Genomic DNA, 12,959 nt, shown 5'->3' with positions numbered 1-12,959 from the left:
AATTATTTGAAGGAAATCTGTTAGGCAGAAGGTGCTAGCAGTAAAATGATTCCATCAGTACAGCTGACTGAGTGCTACTAATACAACCTGGGAAACCAGTCACAATGCACAGGGCCAGACTGCAAAATCTAAATTTAGCCCACAGAATCATAGCTCAGGGGAAAAAAATCAACCCCAAGCCCAGTCTTGTGAGAGAGAGGCTGAGACCGTCAAGCAAAGACGGTATTAAAAGACACAAAAGATAAATGAATGCATGGATATAATCATGTTATTGTAAAATATGTAATTTTTGAATTCTTCATTTTTAGAATCCTTATTTTGAATGTTAGAAATTTCAGTCACTGATACAAAATTGGCGACGAAAATAAATTTCATCAAACATTGTGAGCAATTTAAAGGAATTGTGCAATCTCTGGGTAAGATGTTCTAACTGTAAAAGAGCAGCTATCTTGAGTCACATAATGTGAGACATTTAACATTGAAAATAGCTACACAGTCAGCATCACCTACAGGAATTATAGGTAATCCAGGTAGTTTGCAAAAGTGCGTTCAATGAAATGCACATTCATGTACTGAAATAAATATATAAATTGGGACGTTACACACTTAAGGGGTAGTTGAAATCAATGAGATCAGCTGAGCTCTATAATTGGTGGATAGTTCACCAGTTTACCAGCCAAGCAATGAAGATGAAAGTGTCAAGACCAAAGCCGCAATTTTGCCGGCACTCAGAGTGCAGGTTCAGAGGCGGATCCACTGTCAGAATCGGAATGATTGACAGCGGGTTGGGAACCTGTTCCAAACCCGCTTACAGGTAAGGTCTGCGATTTCAGAACAGACCTGACACCAAGCGGTGGGGGAGGCATTTAAGATAGTTAAATGCTTGTTAAATGCTTGTGAACTACTATTTTGCCAGCCAATTTCTATTTTCCCAATTTTTTAACGGGCTTCTCGTCGTGTGGCGTTCATGTCAGGTAAGTAGGTCGGGTTCTCTCTCTCTCCCCAATGCTGTGAAAAGGTGACAGCTGCAAAAGTGGTATGAAAGCTATCATTTCACAGCTGGTCACTTTACAATGTCAGCAGCTTGAGCCTTCAGCAGTTGGAAGATACTTTTGAGCTGTATGCAGTTTGGAAGTGTTTGGAGTAAACTCTCTATCCAGTGTCACCTCCTTGGAGCAAGCTCTCTCACCATTGACAGATCGCTTCTGTCATCTCACCTTCAACTGCCATCTATTCCAGCAACATGGGTGCCCTTGAAAAAATCTCACCTTTGTCCTCTGAATCCCTCCACGATTAGCACCAACACCAACATCAACAGGCACACCAACATCACCAACAACAATACCAACCTTCTCTGCAATCACTGATGCTGCACAGGACACAGCGAATCAGTACCTGACAACATTGCTGCACAGGAGGCCAGCGATGGCATCACCATTGGTAGATTTACTTCACTTGACACTCTGCACCATGGCTGCCACATGATGCACCAGGTTGACACCACCGCACACCAGCATCCTAAAGCATTCCTGCAATTTCAAAGCCATTCCTTTCACACTCATCACAATTTGGGAGGGGGGTGTTATATCTCAACATTCACTGGTACTCACTAAGACACTTCCAAAGGTGAGCACAGATCTGCCAATAAGGTAAAATGTTGAAATGATAGGTTTCAGCGTTTGACAACACATTAACAGAAACTTCACATGAACATTGGCTAAACCAGCCAGGTGCCTACCCTTGTGTGTTGTTAGTTCATATGCTTGCAGTAGGATGAGAGTGAGTGTGAGGGGCAGCTTGTGAGATGTGGACATGATAATATAGATAGAGAGGGATGGGTCGAGGTGCAAGCTAAGCTGGTGTGAGTAAAGATGTGCAGGAGATGGGTAGGGAAGGTAGAGTGCTGTGGATGTGATGAGAGGCACAGCAGGATGAAGTTGAGTGTGGCTTGGCAGTAAGTTTTCATGATCTGCTCATATCATTGCAAGGTTTGTGTCAATGCAGCCTGGTCCTCCTGACGACATCCTTGATTGGGCCCTCCTCCACATGCCGAAACTGATGACAACAAGCTCTAACAAACCATAACCTCTCTCGACCCTTCACTCTCTGTGATGTTTTGTGCTGCTTGTCCGATAGCCACTCTTGGATGAACAACAACAACAACCTATATTATATAACAACTTTAACGTAGTAAAATGTCCCATGTTACTTCACAGGAGTGTAATAAGACAAAAAATACTTGACACTGTGCAACATAAGGAGAAATTAGGGCAGGTGACCAAAAGCTTGGTCAAAGAGGTAGGTGTTAAGGAGCATCTTAGAGAGAGGTAAAGAGGCATACAGGTTTGGGAGGAAATTCCAGAGCTTAGGTCCGAGGCAGCTGAATGCACAGCCACCAATGCTTGAGCGATTATAATCAGAGATGCTCAAGAGGGCAAAATTAGAGGAGCACAGATATCTACGGGGGCTGTGGAGCTGGAGGAGATTACAGAGATAGGGATGGGCGTGGCAATGGAGGGATTTTTAAAATTCATTCATGGGTGTCGCTGGCAAGGCCATCATTTGTTGCCCATCCTTAGTTCCCCTTGAGAAGGTGTGGGTCTGGTGTCACATATAGGCCAGGCCGGGTAGGACGGCAGATTTCATTCCCTAAAGGACATTAGTGAACCAGATGGGTTTTTACGAAAATCCAGTAGTTCATGGTCACCACTACTGGTCCTACATTATTATTCCAGATTTATTAAATTAACTGAATTTAAATTCCCCAGCTGCCATGGGGGGATTTGAACTCATTTCTCCAGATACTCAGGGATGAGAATTGTTTAATCGAGGTGTTTAACCAGGCACCAATGTATGTCAGCAAGCACAGGGGTGATGGTTGGAAGTTACTTGGTGTGAGTTAGGATATGATCTCAGCATTACATCGGGTAGAGCATGGGAGGCCAGCCAGAAGTGCATTGGAATAACCAAGTCTAGAGGTAACAGAGGCATGGGTGAAGGATTCAGCAACAGATGAGCTGAGGCAGGGGTGGAGATGAGCGATGTTATGTGGCTGGATGCTCATTTCAGGGTCAAATATGACACCAAAGCTGTCAAAGGTCTGCTTCAGCCTCAGACAGGTGATAGGGAGAGGGATGGAGATTGTGGCTAGGGAACGGAGTTTGTAGCGGGGACTGAAGACAATGGCTTTCCTCTTCCCAATATTTAATTGTAGAAAATTTCTGCTCATCTGTATTGGATGTCGGACAAGCAGTCAGACAATATAGAGACTCTGGAGGGTTCAAAGTGGTTGTGAGGTAAAGCTGTGTCTTGTCAGCATATATGTGGAAACTGATGCTGAGTTTTCGGATGGTGTCGCCAAGGGGCAGCATGTGGTTGTGATATCGGCGTCGGCCAAAGATAGGTAATGATGTGTGAGTGGGAGAGTAGATATTGCAGATGATTCTCTGGCTATGATTCGATAGATAAGAATAGAACCAGGCGTGTTCAGTCCCGCCCAGCTGGAGCTGGTTGAGAGGCGTTGGAGGAGGATGGAATGGTCAACCACCTAAACGGCTGCAGACAGGTCAAGAAGGATGAGGAGGGATAGTTTACTGTTGTCATATTTGCAAAGGATGTCATTTGTGACTTTGATGAGAGCCGTTTCAGCACTGTGGCAGTGGCAGAAACCTCATTGCAGTGATTCAAACATGGAGTTCTGTGAAAGACAGGCGCGGATTTGAGAGGCGGCAACATGTTCAAGGACTTTGGAGAGGAGAGTGGGGTTGGAGATAGGGTGAGAGTTTGCAAAAACAGAGGGTCAAGGGTTGTTTTTTGAGAGAGGTGATGACGGCAGATTTGAGGTAGAGTGGGACAGTACCTGAGGAGAAAGAGCCATTAACGTATCCATTAACATGGGAGCCAGAAAAGGAAGTTGGGTGGTCAGCAGTTTACTGGGAATAGGTTTGAAGGAGAAGGAAGTGGGTTTCATGGATAAGATGAGCACGGAGAGGTCATGAGGGGAGATTGGAGAGAAACTGGACAAAGGTACTAGTTCAGTGCTAGGGCAGGGGGCAACCTTAGAGGAAGTTGGGCCCGGTAGGCTATGGGAAGGAAAGAAAGTGGCAGAGGCAACTGATCGGATGGCCTCAATCTTAGAGACAAAGAAGTCCATGAGCTCCTCGCACTCGTTGTTGGAGGTGAGGGTGGAGGAGGCAGAGGAGAAGGATTTAAGAAGATGGTTAGCAGTATAGAATAGAAGCCAGGGGTTAACTTTCCATTCCAGAATGATCCTGGATAAGTGAGAAGTTTTGGCAGATGAGAGCAGAACAGAAATTTCCTCCAATTAATTATTGGGAATATCGAAGCCATGATCTTCGGCCATTGCCACACACTCTGTTCCCCAGCCACCGATTTCAGCTTTTGCTACTGAGACTGATCTAAACAATTCACAATCTCGGCATGCTGTTTGCTCCTGAGCTGAGCTTGGGGCCCCATAGATTCTCTATCCCAAGAACGCCTACTTCCACAGTGAGGTGCTGCTGAGGAATCCTCGGCGAGTTACTGCAGGATATTGTGTAGGTGGTACACGCTGGAGCCAAGGTACGTCAGTGATGGAGGGAATTTCTGTTTAAAATCCTGGATGGGCAGCTCATTGAGCAGACTGATCTTTCCTGATTATTATCAGGTTTCTTGAGTGTCTGTGCCGCTTCACTCATCAAGGAAAGTGGAGAGTCTAACATCACAATCTTTACCTGTGGACTATAGATGTTGAAGAAGCTTTGGGGTGTCAGGAGGTGAGCCAGTCGCCGAAGATTACCCAAACTCTTACCTGCTCTATTAGGCACGGCGTTAATGTGGCTGTTCCAGCTGAGAGTCTGGTCAATGGAGTATTCTACCAGGATGTCTATAGTGGGCTACTCTGCGATGATAATGGCATTGAATGTCAAGTGGAGATGATTGATCACTCCCTTGTTAGAGATGGGAATTGTGTGGCACGATTGTGACTTGTCTTTTATTAGCCAAGCGGGTAGACATTGATCCATTATCTGAGGATTTGTGGTGGGGCTGTACACTGTGCAATCATTAGCGAAAAGTCCTAATTCTGACCTTAGCAGGGTGGGATGGTTATTGATGAAGCAGCGGAAGATATTTGGGTGTCAGTGGCGACCCTGGAGAACTCCTGTCATAGTAACTGCACTCAGTCACCCCCTTGTGGATCAACATCATTTCCCATCCACAGTATCACTCATTTTACTGAGTCACTCCTTTATTTTTCTCCCTCTGCTAGTGTTTCTCCATATCACTCACTGTACTCAGTCACAGGACTGTGCACCTCTCTCGGCTGACGTCTCTCTTTATCAGTCAATTTACACAGTAACACCGTTATCTCCCTCTGCTGGACAGTCTCCGTATCATTCACTGTACTTATCTCTAGAACAAAAAGAAAATACTGCAGGTGCTAAAAATCTGAAATAAAAACAGAAAATGCTGGAGATACTCAGTAGGTCAAGCAGCATCTGTGAACAGAGAAACAGAGTTAACGTTTCAGGTCGATGACCTTTCGTCAGAACTGGAAGAAAGCAGGAAATGGAACAAAGTTTTAAGCAAGTGTAGGAGCTGGGAAAGGGTGAGGGTATCAAAGATCAAAAGGGAAGGTCTGTGATAGGATAGAAGGCAGGAGAGTTTAAGAAACATTAAGAGACATTAAGAGATATTCAAGGCAAATGGAGATGGTAATGGGACTTGTTAAGAAACAAAAGATGGCTCTAGATGAAGTGTAAATTGCGCTGGCAGAGTGAAAGACAGCTGCCATGTGGGCGAGAAGAGAAAACACAAACAGCAAAAAAAATGGGGGAAAAAATGTGATAGGGGCCGAAGTTATGATCTGAAATTGTTGAACTGTATGTTGAGTCCAGATGTCTGTAATGTGCCTAATCGAAAGACGAGGTGCTGTTCCTCAAGCTTAAGTTGAGCTTCAGTGGAACAATGCAAGAGGTCGAGGACGGTGAGGTCTGTGTGCGAGTCGAGAGGAGAAATAAAGTGACAGGCGACCAGAAGCTCGGGGCCCCCCTTACGGACTGAACGGTGGGGTTCCGCAAAGCGGTCACCCAATCTGCGTTTGGTCTCCCCAATGTCGAGGAGATCGCATTGTAAGCAGCGAATATAGTATACGTAATTGTAAGAGGTACAAGTAAATTACTGTTTCACCTGGAAGTGGTGTTTGGGGCCCTGGACAGTTGGAAGGGGGTAGGTATAAAGGCATGTGTTGCATCTCCTGCACTTGCAAGGGAAGGTGCCGGGCAAAGCGGAAGGGTTGTTTGTGGTGATAGAGGAGTGGACCAGGGTGTCGCGGAGCGAGCGGTCCCTTCGGAATTCTGAAAGGGGAGGTGAGGGGAAGATGTGTTTTCTGGTGGTATCACGCTGGAGGTGGCGATAATGGCAGAAGGTCATCCGCTAAATTTGGAGGCTGGTTGGGTGAAAGGTGAGGAAAAGGGGAACCCTATCGTGGTTCCAGGAGGGAGGGGAAGGGGTGAGGGCAGTAGTGCGGGAGCTAGAACGGAAATGGTCAAGTGCCGTGTCAACCACAGAAGAGGGGAATCCTTGGTTGAGGAAAAAGGAAGACATGTCGGAAGCACTGGTATGGAAGATGGCATCGTCAGAGCAGATGAGGCGGAGAAATGAGAAACTGGGGGAATGGAATACAGTCCTTACAGGAAGCAGGGTGGGAGGAAATGTTGTCCAGGTAGCTGTGGGAGTCAGTGGGCTTGTACTGAATGTTTGTCAATAACCTATCCCCAGAGATGGAGACGGAGAAGTCGAGGAAGGGAAGGGAAGAGTCAGAGATCGATCATGTGAAGGTGAGTGAAGGGTGTAAATTGTAAGCAAAGTGAATTAAATTTTCTAGTTCAGGGCGAGAGCAGAAAATGGCACCGATGCAGTCATCAATGTAGCGGAAAAAGAGGTGAGGCAGAGGACTTGAGTAGGACTGGAGCAAAGAATGTTCCACATATCCCACGAAAAGGCAGGCATAGCTGGGGCCCATGCGGGTTCCCATAGCAACACCTTTGATTTGGAGGAGGTGAGTGGAGTCAAAGGAGAAGTTGTTCAATGTGAGAACAAGTTCAACCAGGTGGAGGAGGGTGGTGGTGGATGGGGAATGGTCGGGTCTCTGTTCAAGGAAGAAGCGGAGCACCCTCAGGCCATCCTGATGGGGGATGGAGGTGTATCTCTGTTTCCTGCTGGTGTGTCTCTGTGTTATCCATGGTGCTGAGTCATGCCTTTATCTGTCTCCTTGTGCTGATCTGTCGCTATGTTGCTCACTGTAGCCTCTCACACCTTTATCTATCTCCCTCTGCTGGTGTTCCTCTGTATCACCCGGTGGGTCTTCTCTGGTTCAGGTCTGATGTCCACTTAATACACTGTCCGCTTTTACTGTCCATTGAAGTCACAGTCGGGCCGAGTGTAAAATAAATGTGTGTCCTAACCCCGACCGTACCCGCCGGATGGATTAAATTAACATTGGGCCTATTAGAAATGCAGCGAGTTGGTGAAAAGGACATTAGAATCAGACAACTCCTCCTACCTCCAACGCCTCCTCCTACCTCCACCTGGACCATGACCCCACTACCGAACATCAAACCACTGTTTCCAAGTCTGTCACTGACCTCATGTACTCTGGAGGTCTTCCCCCCATGGCCACCAACCTCACAGTTCCCCAACCCCGCACAGCCCACTTCTACCTCCTTCCCAAGATCCACAAGCAGGACTGCCCTGGCAGACCCATCCTTTCAGCCTGTTCTTGCCCCATGGAACTTATCTCTTCCTATCTCGACTCTATCTTTTCTCCGCTTGTCCAGTCTCTTCCCACCTACAGCTGCAACTCTTCTGATGCCCTCCGCCACTTTAACAGTTTCCAGTTTCCTGGCCCCAACCGCCTCCTTTTCACCATGGACATACAATCCCTCTACACCTCCATCCCCCTCCTGGATGGCGTGAGGGCGCTCCGCTTCTTCCTTGAACAGAGCCCCAACCAGTCCCCATCCACCACCACCCTCCTCCACCTGGCTGAACTTGTTCTCACATTGACCAACTTCTCCTCTGACTCCACGCATTTCCTCCGAATTAAAGGTGTTGCTATGCGTACCCGTATGGGTCCTAGCTATGCCTGCCTTTCCGTGGGCTATGTGGAACACTCATTGTTCCAGTCCTACTCGGGTCCCCTCCCTCACCTCTTTTTCCGGTACATTGATGACTGTATCGGTGCCGTTTCCTGCTCTCGCCATGAACTACACAATTTCATTCACTTTGCCTCCAATTTCTACCCTTTCCTCACCTTCACATGATCCATCTCCGACTCTTCCCTTCCCTTCCTCGACTTCTCCGTCTCCATCTCTGGGGATAGGTTATTGACCAAATTCACTACAAGCCCACTGACTCCCACAAGTACCTGGACTACACTTCCTCCCACCCCGCCTCCTGTAAGGACTCTATTCCATTCTTCCAGTTTCACCATCTCCACCACATCTGCTCCGACAATGTCACCTTCCACACCAGTGCTTCCTTTTTCCTCAACCAAGGATTCCCCTCTACTGTGGTTGACATGGCTGTCAACCGGTCCATTCTATCTCCCGCACTTCTGCCCTCACCCCTGCCCCTCCCTCCCAGAACCATGAAAGGGTTCCCCTTGTCCTCGCCTTTCACCCCACCTGCCTCCTCATTCAATGGATCATCCTCCACCATTTCCGCCACCTCCAACGTGATCCAACCACCAAACGCATCTTCCCCTCCCCTCCATTTTCAGCATTCCATAGGGACTGCTCCCTCCAAGACAACCTACTACACTCCTCTATCACCCCCATCACCCCTTCTCCTTCACCCAGCACCTTCCCGTGCAAGCGCAGGAGATGCAACACCTGCCCATATAGCTCCCCCCTTCCCACTGTCCAGGGCCCCAAACACCCCTTCCAGGTGAAACAGCGATTTACTTGTACTTCTTGCAATCTAGTATACTGTATTCGCTGCTCACGATGTGGTCCCCTCTACATTGGCGAGACCAAACGCAGATTGGGTGACCGCTTTGTGGAACACCTCCATTCAGTCTGTAAGGGTGAGCCTGAGCTTCCGGTCATCTGCCTTTTCAATTCACCGTTCCATTCCCACTCAGACCTCACCATCTGCGGCCTCTTGCATTGTTCCATGGAAGCTCAGCGTCAGCTCGAGGAACAGCACCTCATCTTCCGATTAGACACTTTGCAGCCTTCCGGACTCAATATTGAGTTCAACAATTTCAGATCATAACCTATTATGTTTTTATATTTTTTATCCACACTTTTGATTTGAGCCTGTTCCTTTTTTTTTCTCCCCCACATGGCAGCTGTCTTTCACTCTGCCAGCGCATTTCACACTTCATATGGAGCCATTGTTTGTTTCTTTACCTGTCCTATTACCATCTCGTCTCGCCTTGAATATCTCTTAATGTCTCTTCTTTCATCCCCTCACCCATTTCCCAGCCCCCAAACTGCCTTTTAATCTTTTCATTCCTGCCTTTTTTTTCCTCAGTTCTGTAGAATGGTTTCAACCCAAAACGTTGACTCTGTTTCTCGCTCCACGGATGTTGCCTGGCCTGCTGAGTTTTTCCAGCATTTTCTGTTGTTCTTAGAATCAGAGGACTAGTTTAAGCATCTAATTATCAAGTGCATGCTAATGAGATCAAGATGCCGCGAAGTGCAATAGTCCCAGAGCTGGGGGAATATTGAGCCTGGAAGTGCCCAGTACAGCCAGGTTAGTGACAATCCCCAGTTAGTGTCCGCGCAGCTGCCTTTGTGCACTGATTTGGAAAGAACTGTGTTAACAGTGTTTGTTGGATTGCCTGTCCCCAATGACAGCTATAATGTAACTTCAGTGTCTCAATGGAGAATGGGATCATATATAAATCAGAGCTGCATTCAATGCATTGCCTCAGTGTACCAGCCAGAGCATCGCTCGCAAGAATCTTCGTTCATTTTTGTATAAGATGGGACGAACAGACACTGTAGACTTCACGGTGATTTGTTATCCAATTCTCGCAATCATCGGCATTCCTGATGAGTCACAGCAAACAATGATTAATTTTGGAAGCTCATTCATTCAATGCAATGTTATTTTTTTGCGACCTACTTTTTCTCCTTATCTGTGTCCCATGTTTGTCCAGTTTCTGCTGACAGTTTATTCAGTAGAAATATCTCACTTTTCCTTATTAACTTTAATCTGCGGGTTAACCTGTTTTTTCTGCTCCAGATGCTGACAGCCATGTTGAACCTGTCCAAGATTATTTGTTTCTGACTCCATCTGTCACCGTATTTTCCTGATTTCGTTCCTTGTCACTGAGTCAGAGTTTGAACTGAAACGGAGCCTATTTAAGTGAAGGTTGTTCAAGACATTGGCAGGAGGGAAAACACTCTCACCAATCATGCTCCTCCCAAAAGAACATTTCTAAAAGCTGTTGGGGTGAATCAAGTAGGGCAAGGACAGGGTGGACCTCCACTTGTTCGTATGTAGCATGGATGTACTCGACTGTAATCAGTTCAATCAGCAGGCAGGGAACTTGGCATCTTCCCGTTGTACTTGACTCAGTCCCGTACCCAGTGAGGCTGGGAGGGACCGGCAACTCTGATTGTACCACGTAACAAGTCTCCCCAGTCTGGCTATTCCCAACCACTCGATTACGAGGTGTCATTTCACATCGGTGATCTGCTTCTTTCCTAATTTCTTTGTTTTCATATTTCTTACAGCTAACCTGATGTCAGTTGTCATCCTGTCCCGGGGAAAGTGCGGTCTCGCCAAAGGAATCACTCATTACATGGTAACCATGGCAACAGCAGATCTAATGGTCTGTCTATTCAATGTAACTGTACAAGCCATCTTTAGATATCATTCTCTGCAATCATTCTTGAGCTACACTTATGTGTGTTGTTTTACTTCCTTTATACAAGTATCTAGTATCCAACTTTCTCTCTGGTCCACACTGTCGTTCACCTTTGACCGCTTCATAGCAATTTGTTGTCAGAAAGTAAAATTAAAATATTGCGCCGGAAGAACTGCCACTGTGGTTCTAACGATCGTGGGTGTGCTCAGCTTTTTGATAAACATTCCAGTTTATTTCCGTTGTGAGCCCTACTATATTGTTGGGGATATAGAGTGGGGCTGCCGCACAGTAACGGGATATGGTACTTCCCCAGCATGGATAGCTTACAAATGGATAGCCGCTCTCTCAGTCCCACTATTGCCATTTCCTTTGCTGTTGCTGTTGAACTCTCTCACTGCCAGGCACATCTTACTGGCCAGTAGATCTCGCAGTGCCCTGAAGAGCCGCATCACTGGGGAGAACCGCAGTGATCCCGAGATGAAGAACCGAAGAACATCCATCATTCTGCTCTTCACTACTTCGGGGAGTTTTATTGTGTTGTGGATACCAGCTGTGATACTTCACATCTGTGTCGACATCACGCAGTCGACTGTTTTCCAAGGTCCAAACTCACTTTATTTGGCGATTAGGATCACCCTTCTGTTGATGTATTCCAGCTCCTGTACAAACACCTGCATTTATGCGTTGACCCAGAAGAGATTCCGAGAGGAGATTGAGAACATTGTGAAATATCCATTTACTTGCATTGTTAAATTATGTAAGCGATTAAAATAGCCGGATTCACTCAGAGTTAATTGTCTGGTTCAACAGCGCCACCTGATCAGTTCGGTGAGGCAGGTCTTCCCGAATATCACCTCCCAACCTATCCCAGAATCTACCCCCACCTTTTCCCTATTGGTGGAAGGAGATGATAATCTAACTGCCGCTCTGAATCTCACCACATCACCTTTTAATAACAAGACACGTCCTAACAGTTTGTCTCACAGTAAGTGAAACTTCACAAGTTTGCACCATTGTTGAGTTTTGAGACTAAAACACAATAGGATCGATTCCGGGAATGTAATGTATCATATCAATTGGGCAACTTTTACACCGGGTCACTGGTGGCAATTTTAACTTTCGGCATGAAACTGGCGATAATGGGTCGCTGGCAATGTTGCAACCCTAATCCCATTTACCTTTCCATTCAAGCCGATAGAGCGGAAAATCAAGCGTATGTATAACGGTATTCCACGCCGATATCACCTGTGTTACGCCATTGCCAAAAGTTAGCATTAGCCCGAGCTCCCGTTGTTGACATTTTCTGTGAAGATGGCAAAGATTTCCAGTGGAGTTTGTCTATGAGAGACAGGGACAGGGCGAATATTCCCTCTGATCTCGGTGAGATTCGTTTTGTCGCAATATGTGACATCACCAGGCAGATCGAAAGAGAGAAATTGCCTCAGTTTCCCGACGGGCCAGTAAGGTTAAAATTATCCCAGCGCTATCTCCGGTTTTCAAAAGCCACCGATGTTGAATTTTGGCCCGTCGAGCCTATGCCGGCTCTCTGCAAGACCACTCAGCGAGTCCCACCCATCACCCTTTCCCCATAGCCCTGCATTTTTTTCAGGTTCTAATCTAATTCCCTTTGAAAGCCATGATTGAATCTGCCTCCACCACCATCTCAGGCAGTGCATTCCAGATGCTAAACATTGACTGCTTCAAAAAGCTTTTCTTCATGCCGCCTTTGGTTCTACTGCCAATCACTTTACATCTGTATCCTTTGGTTCTCGGCCCATTATTCTGGCTCCCGGAGATTTTAAGGAACGGTATTTCTGTCAGTCCTCCTGCATTGCTACTCTGTAGTTGGCAATTCGGTGTATTCCAGGTGAGCCGGGTGTAAGGATATAAACATATAAATTATTACATAAATAAGCTAGTTGGCATTGTGTAGATATTAACCTGGAATAATTGCAGGGGTCCAGTTATTATAAAGCACAGCTTGGTAAAAGACACCCAGCTGCAGCCAAACGGAGGTGAATGTGAAGGTGGAATTTAATTAGGACAGTGTGTCTGGAAGAAGTTTGGGGAGTGT

The 12,959-nt window shown here is 46.6% G+C and overlaps 1 protein-coding gene across 1 annotated transcript; it reads left to right on the top strand.

Moving 5' to 3' along the window:
• The first annotated feature begins 10,819 nt into the window (after positions 1-10,819).
• LOC147095777 (putative G protein-coupled receptor 139) lies at positions 10,820-11,659 on the top strand. Its single transcript, XM_085973713.1, has one exon. It carries the CDS (start codon positions 10,820-10,822, stop codon positions 11,657-11,659), a length of 840 nt encoding a protein of 279 aa, XP_085829839.1.
• Positions 11,660-12,959: the final 1,300 nt, after the last annotated feature.

Source organism: Somniosus microcephalus, unplaced genomic scaffold (assembly GCF_052327205.1).
Source record: "Somniosus microcephalus isolate GS21.2 unplaced genomic scaffold, FLI_Smic_1.0 unresolved_chr1, whole genome shotgun sequence".
NCBI classification, from domain to species: Eukaryota; Metazoa; Chordata; class Chondrichthyes; order Squaliformes; family Somniosidae; genus Somniosus; species Somniosus microcephalus.
The sequence above is the reverse complement of the archived record's forward strand: the minus strand, read 5'-3'. Positions and strand labels throughout refer to the sequence as shown.